Consider the following 23107-nt stretch of genomic DNA (forward strand, 5'->3'; position numbering starts at 1 on the left):
TAGAGAAAGCTGCGAGCGTGAGAAACAGTGGGCACCAGTGTCACCCAATCCGTGTGAGGAAGGTTGTGGTTGCCCCTGATATGCCTGGGAGCCAGGGATGCACGGCAGGATGTAGAGGTGAGTGCGGGTCCTGCTGCCTGAAGCCCCTAGTGCACCCAACCGTTAAATCCTCAGAGTGCTGGGTTTAAGGGTATGTGCTGCCATGCTCAGCATTGTTTTGATTTGTTTTGAGAGAGGGTCTTATTATGTAGACCAATCTACCCTGGAACTCACAGAAGTCTGACTGCCTCTGCCTCCAGAATGCTGGGATTAAAGGCATGTGCTGCCACTGACCACCTAACTCTTGTTTTTTGTGTTTTTTTGTTTGTGTTTGAGACAGATTCTTACAATAGAATCAAAAGATGGGCCTTGCTATGGTTGTGCTCACCTTTAATCCCAGCACTCGGGAGGCAAATGTGGCCAGATCTTTGTGAGCTTAAGGCCATCCTGGTCTACACAGTGATTGCAGGACAGCCAGGGCTACACACAGAGAAACCCTGTCTCAAAAAAACCAAAAACCAAACAAAAATCAGCCTGAAGCCAGGTGGTGGCACAGGCCTTTAATCCCATCACTGGGAGGCAGAGGCAGACAAAATCTCTTTGAGTTTGAGGTCAGCCTGGTCTACAGAGAGAGTTCCTGGACAGTCAGGGGTGTTACACAGAAAAACCTTGTCCCAAAACCCCAGCATCCTGGAGGTGGTGCCACACCCCTCACCCCCCCCACTCCCCTGCTCTATTAATCCAAGGCCATCCCAGTCTACAAAGTTCTAGGAAAGCCAGGGCTACACACAGAGAAACCTTGTCTTGAAAAACCAACAAACAAATAATAACCATTAAAATAACAGAAGAAAGTTTAATTCTCACCTTCTGATTCTTTTGTTGGTGGGTTTCTTTTGTTGTTGTTGTTGTTGTTTGTTTGTTTGTTTTTTGTTTTTCTGAGACAGTGTTTCTCTGTGTAGCCTTGGCTGTCCTTGCCTTGCCTTGCTCCCTATGGCTTTCTGAGCCTGCTTAGACTTAGGACCACCAGCCCAGTGGTGACACTACCCACAGTGAGCTGGTAAGAAGATGCCACTCAGGCTTCCCCGTCGGCCAGCCTGGTAGAGGGACATTCTCAATTGAAGTTTCTTCTACAGTGATACTAGCGTATGTCAAGTTGACGTTTTACCTGAGGTTTTTGTTATTGTTGTTGTTTGGTTTTGGTTTTTCGAGTCAGGGATTCTCTGTGTAGCCTTGGCTGTCCTAGACTCACTTTGTAGACCAGGCTGTCCTCAAACTCATAGTGATCCGCCTGCTTCAGCTTCCCAGAGTGCTGGGATTAAAGGTGTGTGCCACCACGCCCGGCCAAATTGACATTTTAGCCAGGACAGAGCCCATGTAGATCTTGGGCCAATAGATTTACTCTAGATTAAATGCATATTGTCTTATGAATTGCCCACTCAGATTCTGAGGTGCAGTCAGTGACTAGTTCTGTCTTCAGATTCCAGTGGAAAATACTAGAGCTTGTGAGGATGAGGAGGCTGAGGAAGAAGACCCGACCTTTTGTGAGGTGTGTGGCAGGAGTGACCGTGAGGACCGGCTTCTGCTTTGTGATGGCTGCGATGCTGGGTAAGGATGATGGTGCCTTCTACCTGCCTTGCGGACTGTTCAGCTGGTCAGGGTAAGGAAGCAGGGTGAGCACTGAGGACTCCATTGTGGTACAGAGTCCTAGTAGGGCGCTGTGACTCAGACAGTGACACTGATAGCTATCCTGCACATCTGTTCTTCCTTGAGGCTGCTTAAAGGCCTTGCAGTATATCAAGACCAGGGAAAACCAGAAAGGCGAGTAGGCTCACCTGAGGAGAGAAGGCAGGCAGGCTGACAGGTTGCTTTTGGGAATTCATTGTCTTGGCTGTTCCTGGATCTGTGCTTTTGTTTTTCAAGATAGGGTTTCTCTGTGTAGCCCTGGCTGTCCTGAAACTCACTTTGTAGACCAGGCTGGCCTCATACTCAGATCTGCCTGCCTCTGCCTCCTCAGTGCTGGGATTAAAGGCATGTGCCACCACTGCCCAGATGTCTCTTTCTTTTTCTTTTCTTTCTTTTTTTTTTTTTTTTTTTTAAAGATTTATTTATTTATTATTATATATACAGTTCTCTGTCTGCATGTACATCTGTAGGCCAGAAGAGGCCATCAGATAACCTTACAGATGGTTGTAAGTAACCAAGTGGTTGCTGGGAATTGAACTCAGGACCTCAGGAAGAGCTGCTCAGTCAGTGCTCTTAACCTCTGAGCCATTTCTGCAGCCTGCATCTTTTTTTTTTTTAACCATTACTATAATTATTATTTTTCACTATGTGTGTGGTCTGTATGTGGGTGTGTCCAGGTGTTTGTGGAAACTGCAATTACAGATCGGTGTAAGTTGCCTGAAGTGGGGAGTCTTGTACCCTGCAAGAGCAGTATGGTTTTTTCTTTTTTCTTTTTTTAGATTTCTTTATTATGTATACAATGCTCTGCCTGCATGTTCACCTGCAGGCCAGAAGAGGGCATCAGATCACATAGATGACTGTGAGCCATCATGTGGTTGCTGGGAATTGAACTCAGGACCTCAGGAAGAGCAGGTGGTGCTCGTAACCTCTGAGCCATCTCTCCAGCCCGAGCAGTACGGTTTTACCTACTGAGCTATATCCCCAGCTCCCTCCTTTCACCTTTCTATATACTTTGAAGTGACTCTGTGCTTGGGACCCTGTCTAGGGCCCTGTGTCTAGGACCCTGCGGATATTCTTTGCTCAGTGCTTGGTCTCTTTAAGATGGAACTGACTCCATCACCTCTTGCTCAGTCTTTGGCTATTTGTTAGAAAGTTTTTCTGCTATAAAATTGTGGCCAAAGAGTTACAGGAGTATTCTTCCCCATATGGTGAGGCTGGTACATCTAGAGTGTAGGACAGGAAATAGCAAGTTCAAGGTTTGTGCAAGAGGCTTTTTACTCTTCGTGCTGGAAACTGGGAGCTGCTTGCTGCACGTTCCTTTACTCTCCTGTCACTGGGGCTTTTGGGTGCGGCCATCTGTGCTGGCAGTACTGAGCTCCATCATCTCAAGGCACGTGGAGCACCTGTGCCCTCCCACACCTGTGGAATTCAGTAGGTCAGTGAATACCAGTTTGTCTCCCAGGCTCCAGCAGACCCTGCCTTCTGCTGCCTTCTCTCCAGTGCTTGGACTTAGCTTCCCCTCAGTGCTGATACTCCATGGACTGTGTCTCCCTCTTTCCTGAAATTTGTTTGAATTCATGTTTGCCACAGTGTCTCTGACTCACTGATTGTAACTCAGGAGTCCTACAACATCAAGGGTCTCTTCCCTTTTAATTTGTGGATTGATTATGTTGAGGCAGCGTCTGACTATATAGTCCTGGCTCTCCTGAAGTTGGCTATGTAGATGGATTTGCCTGCTTCAGTCTCCCCAGTGCTGTAATGAGAAGCATCTATGACCTTGACTGGCTTGTTCTGTTGGTGAGAGAGGGCCCTCTCTGTTGCCCATGTTAGCTTCCAACTACTAGACTCTCCTACCCTAGCTCTTGAATGCTGAGATTGTAAGTGTGCACCCCACACTCTTTAATTCTATATTAATGGCTATATTCTTTCTGTTTGTTTGTTTTGCCTGCATGTACACCTATAGGCCAAAAAGAAGCGCTAGATCTCATTATAGGTGGTTGTGAGCCACCATGTGGTTGCTGGGAGTTGAACTCAGGACCTTGGGAAGAACAGCCAGTGTTCTTAACCTCTGAGCCATCGCTCCAGCCCTTGTTTTGTTTTTTGAGATAGGAACTTAAACTGGCCAGAAAACTGTAAGGCAGGCTGGCTTCAAACATATAAAAGTTCTTATTGTAGGAATACATATGGATGTGAACTTGTAGGCTCAGTTTTCTTTTTTTGGAGACCGGGTTTCTCTGTGTAGCCTTGGCTGTCCTAGACTCACTTTGTAGACCAAGCTGGCCTCAAACTCACAGCAATCCGCCTGCCTCTGCCTCCCAAGTGCTGGGATTAAAAGCATGCACCATCATGCCCTGCCCCAGTTTTCTTTCTTTCTTTCTTTTTTTTTTTTTTTGGCCCCGGTTTTCTTAACCAATATATTTTATTAACAACTTAGTAACCGAGCGTACGTCATTTATAACCCAAATAACCAAACAGGAAAAGAGTATTAAGGAACACAATAACAAAACTGTAAGGATATCAGTTCCGAGGAACGATTCTCCTGGCACAATCAGCAGTATTCTGCTGGAACCTGGAATAACCAGAACCCGGAACCTCAGCAGGAGCCAGAGCCCCAAAGCCTTCCCTAGAGCGGTTCTCTCTAGGAGGTTCTCTTTAGGAGCATCTTGAAGTGGACAATGAACAGCCAAAACTATCCCAACTCTCCAAAAACCCCGCCTCCAGTTCTGGGCTCATTTATATATCTCCTCCCAGAGTCTATTCATGGGATCTTTTCAGCTAACAACAATCAAGCTCCCGCACTAGGTGGTTGGTTGGTCTTCTAGGGGATTAATCTCATCTGTTCGCTCATGAGACCATTCCGATCCCACACGTGGGATCATAAAAAACAGGCTTATCTCTTCATGAACTACTATGCCTAATTTTTTTTCCTCATATAATTTTTAAATTTTTATGCCTGTATTTTTTGTTTTGTTTTACTGGACAGTTTCTTTTCTTTTTCTCTCTTTATTTATTATGTATATAGTGTTTTGCCTGAAGAGGACACCAGATCTCATTACAGGCGGTTGTGAGCCACCATGCAGTTGCTGGGAATTGAACTCAGGACCTTTGGAAGAGCAGCCAGTTTTCTTAACCTCTGAGCCATCCATCTCTCCAGCCCCTATGCCTGCATTTGTTAATGCTGTAGATCAGTGTTTTGTGCCTAGTAGGAGTAACTTATCAGAAGTTTCTGGGGATTTTTCTATCTTCATTAAGTTGTTGTTGGTTTTTCTTCTTCTTTTTTTTTTTTTAAATCAAGAGTTACATGTATGTCAGGGATGGTGTCTTCATAGTTGTTTTTCAGCTCACAAGTCTGAAGTTTCTCCTTTGTTTTGAACTTGAATTACAAGGCCTTCTGTAGCTGCTTTGGCGGCGGTGTGCACACATGCACACACGTGCTTTCTAATATTTTGTGAAATAAGGCAAAGATTGTCTTTGAATTTTAAAGAATTATGACTCACTTTAGCAGTCCATGTTCACAGGGAGAAAGGAGAACACGAGAGCAGACCTTAGGATAGGATTTATTTGGATTTCTTTATGGCTTTTCAAGCTTTGTGCTGGTTTATGATGTGTTCTCAGAAGTAGGCCATCTCTCTTCTGTGTGACATCCCAGTGAGGGTCACATGCCTGACTGTTCCTGTGGAGTAGACGCTGTAGTGAGGGTCACATGCCTGCCTGTTCCTGTGGAGTAGACGCTGTAGAGCGGTAGGTATTGTCTGTTTCAGTCCTGTGGTCAATACAGGGTATTTATGCCACATCAATCTAGGTTTGGAATTGCAGAAAAAAGCTTTCTCTTTTGTATTTGAGGCTACCTTAGGGCCACTTGTGTATTCTGCTACATAGAAAAGTAAACGGTTAGGACTAGAGAGTTGGCTCAGTGCTTAAGAGAGAGTATTATTCTTGCCGAGGACCTGGGTGTGATTCCCAGCACTTACGTGGTAGTTTACAACCACCCTTAACTCCCAGGCACTTATGTGGTACACAGTCATATACTTTATTTTTGAGACAGGGCTTCTTTGTGTAGACTTGGCTGCCCTGGAATTAGCTCTGTAGACCAGGCTGGCCTTGAACTAAGAGGCTTCTGCCTCTGCTTCTAAGTGCTGGGGTTAAAGACGTGATAGCGCATGCCTGTAAATAGGAAGCAGAGGCAAGTGGATCTCTGTGAGTTCGAGGCCAGCCTGGCCGACAAAGTGAGTCCAGAACAGCCAAGATAACAAACAAACAAAAACAAAGGATATGGACAGAGAGAAGCCTAGGGTAAAGTAGGGACTGGACGTAGGGCCTCTTGGAACACCCTCTGTAAGAGCCCCTGTAGGTCTCAGCTCTTTGAAGCTCTCCATGCCCTGTCCTTGAGGGTCTCGAAGGAAACTTACGGCATGGTAGACCAAAGCATGGACACTGAGGCTGGAGTGTGATTGGACAGGCAGGGGTAACAGTGCCATCAGACAACAGATTCTACATGATCCTCTCTGTGAGCATTGGGCAAGTGTTCTCTCCCTAGCCCCTCAGAACATTCTCTGAAAAGAAAGGTGACTTAGTTATCTACTGTCAGACAGTGGGTCAAAGAGGAGATCAAAATTTCTATGGCCCACCTTGGGAGTGGGCCCAATTTCTTGGAGTCAGGGAATGTGTTCAAGAGCCAGAATATACCAAGGACTCCATAATGTGGGAAAGTGGCTTAGCCATTGACAGGATGCACTGCAGACTGGGTGGATTTAGATGCCGTCTTTGCAACTTGGTTTGTTGTGAGACTTGAGGCCCAAGGCTAAGACTGGCACCTTACCTTATTCCTGTAGGTACCATATGGAATGTTTGGACCCTCCTCTCCAGGAAGTGCCTGTGGATGAATGGTTCTGCCCAGAGTGTGCGGCCCCCGGCGTTGCTCCCACTCATGGTAATATGCTCTCTTTTCTTGGGTCTTTCTTGTCAGTTTTAGAGAAAGCCCTTGAAGAAAATCTAGACTTGTTAAGAGGGGAGACTTTCATCAGGCAGAGGCTTTCTATGCACTTCTGGGTAGGAGCAGGGCAACTTTAATCTTTGGAGGCCATGAAAGGTTGGCAGTTTGAGGCTTTCAGTTCTTAAGGCCTGCTGGGAAGAGCCTGTGCTATGTAGTGTACATGACTCAGCAGCCTGTGGCTCTCTTCTAAGATGCAGCTCCTGTGAGCGATGAAGAGATCTCCCTGCTACTGGCTGATGTGGTGCCTACTACCAGCAGGCTTCGGCCTCGAGTAGGCAGGACCCGGGCCATTGCTAGGACACGGCAGAGTGAGAGAGTGAGGGCAACTGTGAACCGGAACCGGATCTCCTCTGCCAGAAGGGTCCAGGTAAGTGGCTGGCACTAAGCCAGGTCCACACAAGGTGGTTTTAGGGCTTGGGAATGAACTGAAGATGTACCGCTGGTAGCAAAGGGCCCGTGACATTCTTACATGGCAGGTCTGGCATGCATGTAGTGAGCCTGGCAAGAGAGCAGATGGGTCTGCTGAAGGCCTGTGTGCCAGCAGGCCCAGTGGGTCTGCCTTCTCAAACACGTTGATGGGTGGAATGATGATTTTGGGGAAATCCTTTCTTGTGTGAAAATCACCACTTGCTCTTCTCCCCATCCAGGCCTAAGAGATCATCCTCTTCATCCCTGGCTCCTGGCACTCAGTGCTAGATGTCTGTGGCTCTGTTCTGGGTGCTAAGGGAGCTTAGAAATTCTTTCTATGAGCCGGACGGTGGTGGCGCACACCTTTAATCCCAGCACTTAGGAGGCAGAGGCAGGCAGATTGCTGTGAGTTCAAGGCCGGCCTGGTCTACAAAGTTAGTCCAGGACAGCCAAGGCTACACAGAGAAACCCTGTCTTGAAAAAAAAAAAAAAGAAAAGAAAAGGAAAGAAAGAAAGAAATTCTTTCTATGAAGTCATATTCCCATGGTCAGTATAATGACATCATGGCCCAAGTTACAAAATGGCTGGAGAACTGGGAGCTGTCTCCTGTCCTGTGCTCAGTCTCTATGATCTCATTTGCACTTGAGTCTCAGCTCATGCTTGCCGTTCCTCTTTTTATTTTGTATCCTGGATGCAGGATAGTGTTGGGAGCTGCGGTTTCTTACTCACCTCTTGGTTTTCTGTCTGCTGGCTCTTTCCTATTCCCTGTTAGGCCTTCATCAGCACATACCTACCTGCCTCGTTTGCAGCTCTGCTCTTGGCTTGCACATGCCCCTTTCCTTCCTGCTTGGACTTCCATTTGCCCCTTGACAGCAGCTGAACCCCCTAGTCTGTTCTTGCCCTGACCATCCCTCCTAGAGCCTCTGCCAGGAACCTCAGTCATTGTGGTCACGCTGTCCACTCTTGGTAGGAGTGGAGGGTGGTTCCAGTTCCAAACTATTGTGGCTTCTCTGGTGAATTTGCCGAGCCATAGTCAGGGACATACTCACATGGCCTGGCTCAGTGTCCCATCCATGGAGAGACTGGTCACCCCTGAGTGATGTTGTCCCTTGTATGCAGCATGTGCCAAGGTACCTCATGTCTTCTCTGCTGGATGAAACTATTGAGGCTGTCGCCACTGGTCTGAGCACTGCTGTATACCAGCGTCCCTTGACACCTCGTGCCCCTGCAAAACGGAAAAGGAAGACAGGTAAGCTGGCATGGGCTTCCTTCCTACCACCAGCTGTGTTCTGGAGTCCAGATAGATGGTCATTTTTATTGCTCCTGCAACTTTCTCAGCCAGAAGAGCAGCACACCCTTCCCATCTGTGGCTTCCACACTGACAAGCTCTAGTTGGACAGTATTAGGGAGAAAGCAGCACAGCTGCACTGTTTGGTTCAGATGTGTTGTCATTCCCTGATCGAAGCAAGATTTGCTGTTGACATGGCCGCTGCATTTTCCTAAGTGTACAGATACCTGGAGCCTAGTGTAAACTGTAAGCAAATACTGTGACACATTATAGAAGGGACATAGAACCCTGAGGCCACCTCTGCATCTGATCTCACCTTACTGACCTGACCCTCTCCTTCTGATTACTATTTGATGCTCCTAGTGGGCACAACTTAATGTGAGCTTAGGGTTCCTGCCTCCCCAGGTAGGCTATAATCTGTAACCTCTTAAAATATATACTTTATTGGGCTGGCAAATGGCTTAGCAGGTAAAAGTGCTTGCCACCAGGCTTGATGACCCAAGTAGGACCCCTGGAATCTACCTGATGGAGAGAACTGGTTTGTACAAGTTGTTCTTGATGGCTGTATATGTGGTGCACATACACACGAATAAATAATTTTCTTAAATTGACACCTGTGCACAGTAAAGTGGATGCACCCGCTGTAAATGCACAGTCACAGGTTTGACAAATGTTTACTTTGACCAATGTGTAGGATCCCTACAAGATGAGGTTCCCTTCTACTCCACACAGCCCTCAAGGTGTCATTTATATCACTGTCCATCAGTCTGGCTTCTCACAAGAGCCAATGGAAGTCTCTGGTCTTGACTTATTTGCTACAAAAGAGTCCATTAATGTACCAATTTGTTTACTTTGTCTTCTGTTTTTGTTTTTTTCCTGAGATATGGCTTCTCTGTGTAACAGCCCTGGCTATCCTAGACTCGCTTTGTATATCACTGCCCTTGAACTCACAGAGATCCACCTGCCTCTGCCTCCCAAGTCCTGGAACTAAAGGTGTGCACCACCACACCCAGCTTTTACTTTATACTTAGTAATCGTTTGAGTTATTTTCAGTTTGGATTTCCTTAGGAGAAAGCTGGAGCCAGTGTGAAGGCATATGCCTTTAATCCCAGCACTTAGGAGACAAAGGCAAGTGGATCTCTAGGATTTGAGGACAAGCCTGATCTACATAGTGAAACTTTGGCTGAAATACTAAAACAAAACAAAAACAACAACAACAACAAAAAACCAGACCAAATGAATAAAACTACAGAAAAATAAGTGATTCACAACCCTTAGCTCAGGAGCTATTGTCAATAGATGGCTTCTGCAGGGAATAGAATCAGGTTGTTTTTTTTGTTTTGTTTTGTTTTGTTTTTATGGTTTTTTTGAGACAGGGTTTCTCTGTGTAGCCTTGACTGTCCTGGACTCACTTTGTAGACCAGGCTGGCCTCGAACTCACAGCAATCCGCCTGCCTCTGCCTCCCAAGTGCTGGGATTAAAGGCGTGCGCCACCACGCCCGTCGAGAATCAGTGTTGTTAAAGGTGTGGCCTCTGAAGATAACTACTCCAGTGGACAGCCTATACCCATGCAGCCCAAATTAGTCTTAGTGGGTTTTTTGTTTGTTTGTTTCTTTGTTTTTTAAGATTTATTACGTATACAGTGTTTTGCCTGTATGTACACCAACAGGTCAGAAGAGGGCACCAGATCTCATTATAGATGATTATGAGCCACCATGTGGTTGCTGGGAATTGTACTCAGGACTTTTGGAAGAGCAGGCAGTGCTGCTCTTAACCTCTGAGCCATCTCTCCAGGCCCTAGCCTTAGTGGTTTAATAAAAAGATAAAAAGAAGAAAAAAAATCAAAAAGTTGGGACAGGGTGGGAGATGGGAATTGGATCTGGGAGAAGTAGATGTGAATTTTATAAGAATATGTTGTATGTATATTTGAAATTCTCCAGTATATATATTTTAAAAAATAAAACTGCTGGAAACTAGATACAAGTCATTTTTGTGAGCAGGTGTTTTCATTTCTTTTTTTTTAATGGCAATATGGAAGAGTAAAAAGATTAGATCAATAGCTTGATCTTATGTTTAAGTTTAGAAAAAAGTATCAAACTTTCTAGTTCATAATATCATCTCTTACATACTCTGCCATTTTCAGCATCACTCACAGTAGTTGGATTTCAGTTTCTGTTCACCAGAAGGTGTATTTGTTAGGAATCTTAAGGTGATCTGCTAAAGCTCTGGGATCCAGGAGGTGTAGGTGTGTGTGTGTGTGTGTGTGTGTGTGTGTGTGTGTGTGTGTGTGTGTGTGTGTGTGTGTGTGAGAGAGAGAGAAAGCCCTTCCTTTCATCAAGAGTGGAGTTGAGAAGCCAGAGCTGGGCTCTATGCTCTGAGCAAACAATTGGTCATTGTCTTGGTCGGCGACATACCCATTCAGAAGGTCTCACATCTGCCACTGAGGTTTAATTAAAGTCAAGCTTTCACTTCTTGTATTGTACATCTGTGTGTCCTGTTCTCCGTGTCTCGTCCTGCTTCTCAGTGCTGATGTTAACCACTCATTCGCTTCATCAAATTGTATAGAAAATTGCTGACAACATTTAATCAGAGGCGGGAGTGTGTTTCTTCTCTAATCCCAGTAAGGACATATAGTCAGGCACACCCCACCCCAAACTACCTCAATTTGTTTTTATTTATATTATGAGTGTTTTGCCTGCCTATATGTGTGTGTACCACATATGTGCCTAGTGCCTTCAGGGGCCAGAGGAAGATGTTAGGTCCCTTGGAACTGGATTACAGCTGTGGATCTCATGTGGATGCTGGGAATCTAGCATGGGTCCTCTACAAGAGCAACCAGTGCTTTTTACTGCTGAGCCTGCTTTCCAGCCTGGTTTTTGTTTTATTTCTGTGAACTTGTTTCCTTCTTTCCTTCTCCCCCTTCCCTCCTTCCTTTCTCTCCCTCTCCCCACATTTTTGTTGTTGTTTTGTTTTCTTTGTTTTTGTTTTTGTTTTCTGAGACAAGGTTTCTCTGTGTAGCCTTGGTTGTCCTGGACTTGCTTTGTAGACCAGGCTGGTCTCAAACTCACAGCGATCCACCTGCCTCTGCCTCCCAAGTGCTGGGATTAAAGGCATGTGCCACCACTACCCGGCTTTCCCCACTTTTTTTGTTTGTTTGGTTTGGTTTTTGTTTTTCTTTTTCTTTCTTTTATTTATTTATTTATTTATTTATTGGGGGGGGTTGGCTTTTCAAGACAGGGTTTCTCTGTGTAGCCTTGGCTATCCTGGACTCCCTTTGTAGACTAGGCTGGCCTTGAACTCACAGAGATCCACCTGTTTCTACCTCCTGAGTGCTGGCATTAAAGGTGTGCACCACCACGCCTGGCTTCCCCACATTTTTTTTTTTTTTTTCGAGACAGGGTTTCTCTGTGTAGCCTTGGCCATCCTGGACTCACTTTATAGACCAGGCTGGCCTCGAACTCACAGCGATCCGCCTGCCTCTGCCTCCTGAGTGCTGGGATTAAAGGCGTGCGCCACCACGCCCGGCCTTCCCCACATTTTTAAAAATTAATTTTATGCGTATTAGTGTTTTGTCGGCATGTGTGAGGGAGTTGGATTCCCCTGGAAAAAGAGTTACAGACAGTTGTGAGCTGCCATGTGGTTGCTGGAAGCTGAACTTGGGACCTCTTGAAGAGTAGCCAGTGCTCTTAACCTCTGAGCCATCTCTCCAACCCTCTGCCCCTTTTTCTTTCTATCTTTCTTTCTTTCTTTTTTAAACAGATTTTATTTATTATATATGAGTGCTCTATTTGCCTGTATACCTGTATGCCAGAAGAGGGCATTAGATCACATTATATATGTTTGTGACCCACCACATGGTTGCCAGGAATTGAACTCAGTACCTCTGGAAGAGCAGACAGTGTTCTGAGCCAGCTCTCTAGCCCCACCCCTTTTTCTTTTAAAACAAGTTCTCTCTTTGTAACCCAGGCTAGTCTTGAGCTCAGATTCGAATCTTCCTGCCTCTGCTTCCTGAAGGCAGGATAGTTTATTTGGAGCATATGATGTGTGCCTGTAATCCCTGTACTCGGGAGGTGGAGATGGGAGGATCAGGAGCTCAAGGGCATCCTCAGCCTAGACAACAAAAGAAAACCTGTCTTGAACTGAAAATAAGAATGCTTATTTGAATTAAGATCCGAGTCAGATTTATACTGGCCTGTGTGTATTAGCCCCTTTCTCTTTGCTCTTCACTCTGCTCCTGTTTGCAGAATGTGTGCTTGAGCTGTATGCCAGACTATTGGCCTAGGTATAAATTCATTGTGTTAGATTTTGATGTTGCAAGAATGTTCTGGGAGTGTGCCTTTAATCCCAGCATTTGGAAGGCAGAGGCAGGCATATCTGGAGTTTGAGGCTAGCGTGGTCTACATGAGCCGGGCGTGGTGGCACATGCCTTTAATCCCAGTACTCAGGGAGCAGAGGCAGGCAGATTGCTGTGAGCTCGAAGCCAGCCTGGTCTACAAAGCAAGTCCAGGACAGCCAAGGCTAACACAGAGAGACCCTGTCTCAAAAAAACAAAAAAAAAAAGTAATACCCTGGTAATAAAAGCTAGGTGAGCTTATTTGTCTTTCTGTACTGTTCTCGCTCTCACTGTGATCCTGTGAGACTGTGCAGTGCCTGTGAGAAGGGAGGATGTAAGTGGGCACGTACCAAGGCTACTTCATAAGGGTCATATGAACAAAAGCATTGCAGCTGCATAGCCGTCTAATAACCAGAACCACAAACTGAGCAAATAGGGGTTGACCTGTACTACATGTACACTCTAGGAATGCAAGACTGAGACCTCTGGAGGGATCTCTAGTCTGTTCCGGAGGCTCTACTGAGAGACGGAGTGTGTTGTTGATGCAAATGCATAGGAATTTATTGAGCCAATGCAATGGGGTCTGTATAGCTCTTTCAAGCTGCAGACCCCAAGAAGCAGAGGCATGGGCCTTTTATAGGTTTTAGACAAAGAAATGAGTTTTACAGTATGTGGTTGAAGCAGTCACAGGGGCGTTAGGACTGTCTTAGTTGGGAGGGTAAGTACATTCCTGGGAACGTGGAAATTTTAAACATAAGCTATAACACAAACTGGCTGTCCTTGAGTCAGGTGGGACTCTTCAAGGTTTTTCTTGTCCCTGCCACACATCTGATATCGATGTCTGTCCTTGAGTCAAGCTGGACCCTCTAGAAACTTAACATGCTTTTGCCTTAATGAGGGTCCTTAAGGGAGGACTGGGTAGGCCGCCTTTTTTCAGACTTTGGCCTTAATGGGTGTCTTTAAGGAGGGGGGTCTGATTCCTTCAGTAAAAGGTTGATTCCTGGCTTGGAAAGGGTGGATTTGGATACCTACTCCAAAGAGTACAGTTTAAAATTTATGGATTTGTTGTTGGTGTTTTGTTCTTGAATTTCCCACTTGGTATTTTCAGTTGTGGTTGACCATGGCTTATGGGAGAAAGGGCAACCAAGGGAAGAACACTGTCCTCTCTGTGTAGTGGGGTTTCTGCAGAAGATGCTTGCCCTGGTTCTGTTCTCACACGTAGCAGTGCAGTTTGAAAGGGGCATCAGGAACAAGCTGCTAATTAACTGGCATTCACTTCACACCACGCCACATTCTAGCGGATTCAGTCTAGCTTATCAGAATCCTAGAATGAAGAGTCACAGCAGGACCTTGAAGGTGGGGTGTAGACCAGAGTGCAGGTCCTTTAGCAGTTGACTTCTGTTCTTAGAGTGTCTCTAGAAGGGTTCAGAGCGCTTGCTTTTCTTCTAGTCTGCAGGAGCTCACTCTGGACCATGAGTGGCCATTTAGAGTCATTGTTGTCTTCAACACTTGGTTATCATGGTTTTTTTGTTTTTGTTTTTTGGTTTTGATTTAAGTAATTTATATAATGGCTATTAACCTCTGAGCCACATCTCAAATCCTTAAAATATATTTACCTATTTATTTATTTATTTGTTTGTTTGTTTGTTTATTTATTTAGTGTATGGCTGTTATATAATGGTTCTAAAAATCTAATCTACTCACAAAAGTGGAACTCTTTCCTTGCTGTTTAGATCCTCCTCCCCCCAGGAATACATTACTTTAAAATGTTACAAGTTTATTTCTCTGGTTAAAACAATCCAAGCCAAAGCAGTGCTTGTAGTGCAGGGTACAAACAAGTTGGCAGTGGCTGTAATCCCAGTGTTCTGCACGGGAAAGGAGGAAGATCAAGAGTTCAAGGTCATTTTCCACTACACAGCGAAAACAGATCTCAAAAAAAAAAAAAAAAAAAAAAAGGGAGGGTGGTGTCTTAGCAGATAGAGACGCTTGCTACTACTCCTGGTGACCTACTACGCCTGGTGACCTGACTGCAATCCCCAGATCACACGTGGTGGGAGGAGAGAATTGATTCCTTAAGTTGTCCTCTAACTCCTCCAATACATGCGCCCACACAAAATAAATAAATGTGAATTTAAAAAGTAAAAGGAGAGCGGGTGCTAGAAAGATGCCTAAGAAAGATTAAGAACACTTGTTGCTGTTGCAGAGGACCTGAGATTGGTTCTGAGAACCCACGTGGCAGCTTACAAACTGTCTGTAACTTCACTTCTAGCGGACCTCACACCCTCATATGGACATACATACAGGCAAACGACAATGCACATAAAATTAAAATCTTGAAAGAAAGAAAAAGACAAGAAGTATTTTTTAAAAAAAGAAAAGAAAAAGGTTTTTAGACAATTAAGTTAAATAGTAGCAAGCAGCAGACAGTGCATGTGCAGCAGAGAAGGAAGACTGGGACTCAGGGTCACCCGGAGCCGCATGCTGAGCTCTGTGCCATCCTGGGCTGCATAGGACCAAACCTTTGTTTTGTTTTGTCTTGTTTTCTGAGACAGAGTCTCTCTCTGTGTAGTCTTGGCTGTCCTAGACTCGCTTTGTAGACCAGGCTGGCCTTGAACTCACAGCGATCCACCTGCCTCTGCCTCCCGAGTGCTGGAATTAAAGGCGTGCACCACCATGCTGGCCCCAAACTTTTTTTTTTTAAGATGTATTTATTTATTATAGATATAGTGCTCTGTCTGCATGTATACTTGCAGGCCAGAAGAGGGCGTCAAATCATGTTATAGATGGTTGTGAGCCACCATGTAGTTGCTGGGAATTGAACTGCTGACCTCTGGAAGAGCAAGCAGTGCTTTTAACCTCTGAGCCATCTCCTCCAGCCCCAAGACCAAACTGAGAAAATAAAAAAAAAGGAAAACCAGAGGCTGAGAGATGGTTCAGCTGAAGAGAAGTGCTTGCTGCTGTGTAGGAGTGCCTGAGTTCAGTTCCTAGTACCCATACTGGGCAGCTCTCAGCTACCTGCTATAACTCCAATTCCAGGGGATCTGGAATGCCCACTTCTGTCCTCCAGTGACACACACACACACACACACACACACACACACACACACACACACACACACACACACACACAAATATAAACAATAAACTTTGTGTGTTGTGTGCAAGGCAGCACAGAATCCTAAACTGCCCAGACCCTCTCCCTAGCTTCCTGGGCTTTTCTCCAACAGAACTCAGAGGACCTGATCACCCTGGGCAGAAAGGGCCCTTCACAGACATTGAATATTACCTTTTTAGGGAGACGGAAGAAAGCACTGGGAAGAAAGAAAACCCGATCCAAGTCATCTGTGAAAAGTAAGAGTGGGGGTACAAGAGCCAAGAAACGGCAGCACCGTGTAAGGAAGACAAAAGGGAGGAAGCTGAAGGTGAGGCAATAGAAGTCGTGTCCAGCTTAGCCCGTCTTGCTCCCCTGTATGGCTCTGTAGCAGGAAGCGGCAAAGCGCCTGTCTTTGTGCTGCCCTTTGGTACAGCTCAGAGGTGGCCAGATATGTTCCCAGGTGCTTTTGAGCAGCTGTGTTAAGAATTATGTATGAGCCGGGAGTGGTAGTGTATGCCTGTAGTCCCAGCACTTGGGGGAGGCAGAGGCAGGCAGATCACTGTGAGTTCTAGGATAGCCTGGTCTACAAAGCAAGTCCAGGATAGCCAAGTCTACCCAGAGAAACTCTGTCTTGAAAACCCAAAGAAGAATTTTGTATGATGACCCCTGAAACATAAAGGCAGAGAGCGAGGCTCAGAGGGCTGAGTCATACTCTTCTGGTCACTGACTGGTCAAATCAAAAGGTGCTCAGTCGTATGCTAGGAGCAGGCTTGTGCAGGCTGAGGTGAAGTCCTCAGGGCAGATAGCCAGGGGCCTGGGGCGATACATAGACTTAGCTGGACATTGTCACTGTCTCTGTCCTGAGAAGCCTGTGTCCAGTGTACTCATCTTAGGTACTGTGTCCTCACTCAGCCCTGCTGCCATGAGATATATTTGGTACTTAAAGACACAGGGCACTGAGATTAAAAAAAACTCTTGACCATGTGCTTTCTTTGTTTTTATGTGAACTTATACTTTTACCCATTGATTGATACGGTGTTCCTGTAGTATTTGCTTGTATATAAAGACATGTTTAAATATTCAGTAGTTTGAAAACCTGTTCTAGACAGAAGAGATTCTTGTGGCTGTGAGTTAATATGAGCAAGTTAGGTAGATGATGGTGCTCTCTGGTTCAGTGGTCACTAACTGACAATGTCAGTGCCTCCTTCCTAGTTTCTAGAAAGTTGATTCCATCCTGAGCTGACGTTCTTCATCGGCAATTACTGTGATTCCTTTTTTTCCCTTAGTAGACTGCCTGGGGTATGGCCCATGGTGGAAGTGTTGAGAGATTCCCTCCTTGGGGAGGTCCCAGCTGAGGGTGGTGCTCTGTTCCACCCATACTCCGGACCTAGAGGAAGTGGCATGTGGCCCCTCGATTTTAGTATCTTTGGAATAATTTTATGATAATGTTAAAAGTCCACAACTGTTCATGTGGTTTTCATGTGCAGTATGCTAATCCCTAATTGAATTTTGTCACTTTGCTTCAGAATGAAGTCACAGCTCGATCTCGCATTGCACGAACACTAGGCCTTCGCAGGCCTGTTCATGGTACCAGCATGCCATCAGTGTACAAGCCAGTGGACCCCTCTCTGGGACTGATGAGGGCAGATATTGGAGCAGCTTCTCTGTCACTGTTTGGAGATCCCTATGAGCTGGACCCTTTTGACAGGTAACTGCAGTGGTGACGGTCCCAGTGCCCTAATTCATCCTCACATTTGGTTAGGCTGCATGTGGCACACAGACGGTGGTCTGTGTGTCAATGTCCCCTTGACATGTGTCCCCTCCAGCAATGAAGAACAGTCTGCAGAGCCACCTTCCCCTCTGAGTGCCAAGAGGAAAGTGCTATCCCGCTCGGCTTTGCAGTCTCACCAGCCTGTGGCCAGACCTGTTGCCATGGGGCTCTCTAGGTATATGGCAGCAGGGGCATCTGGAGTGGGTGAGGGCTTTGGGCTGAATTGCTTATCCTCTCTGTGTGGCCCTTAGTGATGTGACTGAGCGACTCCTGGTGTGATGTGCTTGACATTGGCTCTGAGTGTTAATCAAAGCTGGCTGTCTCAGGGTCAAGTAGTATAGCTGCCGGCCACACTGGCCTTAGTTTCTGAGAGAAAGGGGGTCCTTGGGCAGGGTAGCAGTCCTGGTCCACAGTGACCAACAGGTAGAGATCCTCTCCTGCCAGCTCTTGCCTAGTGGTAGAGGGAGGCAGACAGACGTTATAGGTGACCCCCCCCACACTCTTGGTCCCCGTGTTAGGGCTGGTGGATCGGAGTACAGCCAGAGGAGTGCAGAGGAACCAGAGTAGCAAAAGAACTACTCTGCTCTGTCTGCAGGAGGCAGCTCCCTGCTGTGGCCCCAGAGCCCAGTGTGGAAGAGGCCCCCGTTCCTGACCTATTGGGGAGCATCCTGTCTGGCCAGAGCCTCCTGATGATGAGCAGTGCTGATGTTGTCATACACCGGGATGGCTCTCTCAGTGCCAAGAGGGCAGGTGAGTGCCTGTGGGGTTGTTGTCCTTACGGATTTGGAAATGTAAAGTCAGTCCTAGAAGTGGATGAGTTGGACAGGCTCTCAGACTTTTCCTAGTTGGGGACAGCACTGCTAAGAGCATAACCAGTTTAAGCTCCTGTAAGGGCCTTCCACAGCCTGAATAGTTAAGTGGGTAACATCTTCAGGACACTTCTCAGATGCTAGTGCACATGCCCTGTGAACCATCATGGTCAAGAGTAGGCAGTGCCTGCATCTGCAGCTTCTTGTCTGTGTCACACTGATTGGGACACAATTGAACTATAGTCATGTCTGAAAAGAGAAAGAATCCATGGCAGGGAGGACATTTATGATCCCACAGGGTAGGCAGTGGTACCGCTGAGCCCATAACACTGCTGTTGTGGGGTGACAGGAAGTATGTACCCTGGAAACAGCATAGTGTTGGTGTCAGGTCTGACCCTGCTTCATAAATAGCTGAACAGCTTAAAGGAGGTGGGAAGGGTTGCTATCTGACTTCTGTTTTTTAGCTCCTGTTTCTCTTCAGCGAAATTCTGTGACTCAGTCCAGAGAAGAGTCCAGGCCCAGAGATAACCTGCAGCCTGGGGCACTACCCTCAGGGAGCACATCCAGTGGACTCATGGGAGACAGGCGCCAGAGCTCAGGGCCAAGCTGTGTGGACAGAGGAGCTCTGCGCTATATTCCTGCCCGCACAGTGGAGACACCTGTAAGGTTGGACTCAACAGTGATCCCTCGTTCGAGTCAAGCTGGGAGCCTTTCAAATGAGAGCAGGCCTGGCTTGAAACAGAATAGCAACCCCCGACTTAATGGCTCCAACATATGTGTTGGTTCTGCCTCATCTAAGATCACTCAATCTAACTTTCCGTCCAAAAATACAGTTCTTGGGCATCCTCAGAAAACAGATCCCAGGAGACCTGATTTCTCAAAGCTACCCAGGATACCAAAGATCCACAGGGACAGCAGGAATAGCACACAGGACCAGGCCCCAGCCAGTGGGCAGACTGTCGAGCTCCCCAGCACTTGCATCAGCCGCCTGACTGGCAGGGAAGGCCCCGGGCAACCGGGGCGAGGCCGGGCTGAGAATGAGCCCAGCAGTAGGGGTCCCCAGGAGACTGGCTCCCATGCTGGTGGCTCTCGCCCTCCTGCCCCCAGCTCCCATGGCAGCCTGGCCCCTCTAGGGCCCTCGAGAGGAAAGGGCCTTGGGTCTAGCTTTGAGAGCTTCAGGGTCAACATCCCGGGGAACACTGCGCACTGCAGCCAGCTCTCCAGCCCCGGCTTCTGTAACACGTTTCGGCCAGTAGATAGCAAGGTGCAGAGGAAGGAGAGCCCTTCACCCCTCTTCTCCATCAAGAAGCCGAAACAACCCAAGAGCGAAATCTATGACCCCTTTGACCCTACTGGCTCGGACTCCAGCCCTCCTAGCAGCAGCCCAGAGAGTCTTGGCCCAGGCCTCCTGCCCTCTGAGATAACAAGAACTATATCCATCAACAGCCCAAAGGCCCCAGCCTTCCAGACTGTGCGCTGTGTTACCTCCTACAGGGTAGAGAGCATCTTTGGGAGTGAGACAGAAGCTGAGCCCCAGCCCCCTGGTGAGCCTACGGGTGGCATGCTGGAGTTTCTGGGCAAGGGACCTGCTGAGGGAGCCTCTGATTTGGAGCAAGGACTGGGGGAAATAGAGCCTGCAGAGACTCAGGGCTCCACAGCCCGGACACAGAGGCCATCCCTACCTGAGCCTTGGGATGATGAGGATGGAGTGTCCTGTATACCTTTCTTTGGTTCTGAGGAACGGACAGTAACATGTGTGACTGTTGTGGAGCCAGGTGTCCCACCAAGCCCAGAAGCTCCACAGATAACCACCCACAGGATTGTGGAGCTCAGGGCCCCGTCCCGTTCCCGTTCCACCTCCAGCTCCCGCAGCAGAAAGAAAAGCAAGAAGAAGAAGGTTTCCAGAGAACACCAGAGGACACGCTCCAACACTCGCTCTGGCTCTAGGGACAGGACTTCACGCTCAGTATCTCCAGTTGCTGAGGAACACACCAAAAGGCACAGAGCCAAGGCTAAGAGCCGGAGGTCTTCCAGTGACCGTGCCAGCAGCCAGGACAGAGCAAAGAAGAGGAGGGACAGGGACAGGGAGCATAGGCGGGGTGCCTGGGGTCATGGCAGGGGCTGGAGGAAGTCCAGGTCCCGCTCAGGGAGTCCTGGCAGTTCATCCTGTGAGCGCCATGAGAGCAGGAGACGAAAGAGGCGGCATTCAGGGTCCCGGTCTCGAGGCAGGGACTGCTCACCACATAGCAGCCTGGAGAGGGACCGGAGACACAAGCATCGGGAGAGGAGCCGAGAGCGGGTGGACAAGAAGGAAAGTGTGACTCGTTCCGGAGAGAAAAGGAGGTGGCGGTCTCGGTCACCCAGCTTGGAGCCTAGGCCACGGAGACCACACTCTGGTGAGAAGCGGGCCCATTCCCCAGAGAAGAAGGAGGCTGTGAGGGAGGTTTCCCCAGTCCCTGCTCCACAGGGGGAGCCAAGACAGGATGAAGACCACCCTACCAATCCTCCAGTCTCAGAAGTGAGTGTCCTGCCAGAGGTGGTTGTGACTGACCCGAACCCTCCAGATGTCCCTTCTGTCCTGCCAGAGCCAGTTGAGTGTGTGCCTGAGGACCTAGACTATGGTGATTCTGTGGAGGCAGGCCATGTCTTTGAGGACTTTTCAAATGAAGCCATCTTCATCCAGCTCGATGACATGAGCTCACCTCCTTCTCCTGAGAGTACAGACTCCTCCCCTGAGCGAGTCTTCCCACCAAATCCCACACTGCCCCCACCCAGCCTTCCACAGGGCACCACTCTCCCTGTCACCCAAAGGGAAGTGGTACCGATCCACAGTGAAGGTATCTCAAAGCCTGCACCCCAGGCATTGGCTCCTTCAGACCAGTGCCTGTTCAGGCTGGACACTGTAGAGACGACTGCCACAACTCCTAGCACCGTGGGTGTGGTGCCCATGGGAACCGGCAGTCCTTTGGAGAGTGGGAGAGGATGTGAAGCCGTCAGGTCCAAGGATGCTGTGGCCCAGGCCCCACTGCTGCGATCCAGAACCCTGGTGAAGAGAGTCACTTGGAACCTGCAGGAAGCAGAGGACAGCACCCCAGCCCTGGACAGAGTTCCAAGTGAGTTTGTCCTGCCCATGGCTGGGCCCCCGGTGGTGGTTGTCCTTGTGGGTCAGGGGTGTAGAACAGGCATGAGGCAGAGGAGTCCGCCATCCTAAGAGCCTCTCCTGATGCTTGGCGCCCTCACCCAAGTCCAGCCTCTTACAGACAGATGTGCTGTTTGGACAGGGTTGACCACAAGATGTCCACCTTCCCTATCTGTTGGGTCCCCAGGGACACCACTTCAGAGGCCACAGAAGCCCCAGGAAGGAGGCTGGGATGCAGAGGACAGGGCCCTCATAGAAGTTCAGCATGCACCATTCTCCGAGCTGCCCCCTCCCATCCACGTGCTCCAGGAGTCTGGGTTACTTGATGCAGATCCCTCTCAGGTGGGTGCTGGGCTAGAGGGGTATGGTTCTTGTGCTGGACTCTTGGGGCTACCCTGACTACAGCTTAGACCTCATGGCACTACTTCCTTTCTATACAGCCGCCTGGTGCTTCCAGGGCAGAGGGGTTGCCAGCTGTTGGGACTCTACACTCAGCAGGGGGTATTCTTGCCCAGGTTTACAACCCCAACATGCCACCAACACTGGCTCAGCCCTCAGGCATCCTGCCCTATGGACTGGTCAGCCAGCCCTCAGTCCAGTTGATCCTTCAGGGGACCCTTCCCCTAGCAGGCTGCGGTGCAGCACAGAGCCTGGCCCCAGTGCCCACTTTGCCACCTACAACCTCAGAGCTAGCTGTTCCAACCACAACCAACAACTCAGAGGAAAGAACCACTACTCCCAAGTCCACTGCTGAGAAGACCAAAAAGGAGGAGGTGAGTGCTGCCTGTCCTTCTACAGCCCTTGTCCTTTTTTTTTTTTTTAAAGATTTATTTGTTTTGGGGCTGGAGAGATGGCTCAGTAAGAGCACTGACTGCTCTTCCAAAGGTCCTGAGTTCAATTCCCACCAACCACATGATGGCTCACAATCTATAATGTGATCAGATGCCCTCTTCTGGCCTGCAGGTGTACATGCAGGCAGAGCGCTGTATAGGTAATAAATAAATAAACCTTTAAAATTTTTTTATTTGGGGCTGGGGAGATAGCTCAGAGTTTAAAAGAGCAGTGTCTACTTTTCCAAAGGTCATGAGTTCAATTCCCAGCAACCACATGATGGCTCACAGCCATCTGTAATCAAATCTGGTGTCTTCTGGCACGTAGGTGTACACGCAGGCAAAACACTATACGTAATAAATCTTTAAAAACGGGTTTTTTTTTTTCGAGACAGGGTTTCTCTGTATAGCCTTGGCTATCCTGGACTCACTTTGTAGACCAGGCTGGCCTTGAACTCAAAGTAATCCGCCTGCCTCTGTCTCCCAAAAAACAATTTTCTAAAATGTATTTATTTTTGTGTGCATTGGTATTTTGCCTGGATGTATGTCTGTGCAAGGTTGCCAGTCCACTAAGAACTGTAATAACAGACAGTTGTGAGCTGCCATGAGGGTGCTGGGAGTTGAACCTGGGTCCTCTGGAACAGCAGCCAGTGCTCTTAACCATTAAGCCACTTCTCTAGCAATGCCCTGTCCTTTGTGTGCTTGCTTGTGGGTTTTTTT

General features: G+C 47.8%; 2 protein-coding genes across 11 annotated transcripts in view; one reads left to right on the forward strand and one right to left on the reverse strand.

Annotated features, from left to right (window-relative positions):
- Hras (HRas proto-oncogene, GTPase) overlaps window positions 1-23107 on the reverse strand; it is a 79928-nt gene that overhangs the window by 51603 nt on the left and 5218 nt on the right. The window lies entirely within an intron of this gene.
- Window positions 1-23107, forward strand: part of Phrf1 (PHD and ring finger domains 1) — a 33508-nt gene that overhangs the window by 8429 nt on the left and 1972 nt on the right. For 4 of the 6 annotated variants that reach the window (XM_051145607.1, XM_051145606.1, XM_051145604.1 and 1 more), the window contains exons 5-15: window positions 1517-1644; window positions 6555-6652; window positions 6907-7082; window positions 8243-8372; window positions 16039-16166; window positions 17365-17546; window positions 17665-17784; window positions 18205-18359; window positions 18883-21531; window positions 21700-21899; window positions 21998-22330. In XM_051145607.1, the coding sequence (XP_051001564.1) occupies window positions 1517-1644; window positions 6555-6652; window positions 6907-7082; window positions 8243-8372; window positions 16039-16166; window positions 17365-17546; window positions 17665-17784; window positions 18205-18359; window positions 18883-21531; window positions 21700-21899; window positions 21998-22330 (4299 nt within the window). The remainder of the gene's footprint in view (window positions 1-1516; window positions 1645-6554; window positions 6653-6906; window positions 7083-8242; window positions 8373-16038; window positions 16167-17364; window positions 17547-17664; window positions 17785-18204; window positions 18360-18882; window positions 21532-21699; window positions 21900-21997; window positions 22331-23107) is intronic. The other 2 variants (XM_051145609.1, XM_051145608.1) reach the window with 1 other exon arrangement.

The sequence above is a fragment of the Acomys russatus genome, chromosome 5 (genome assembly GCF_903995435.1).
Source record: "Acomys russatus chromosome 5, mAcoRus1.1, whole genome shotgun sequence".
NCBI classification, from domain to species: domain Eukaryota; kingdom Metazoa; phylum Chordata; class Mammalia; order Rodentia; family Muridae; genus Acomys; species Acomys russatus.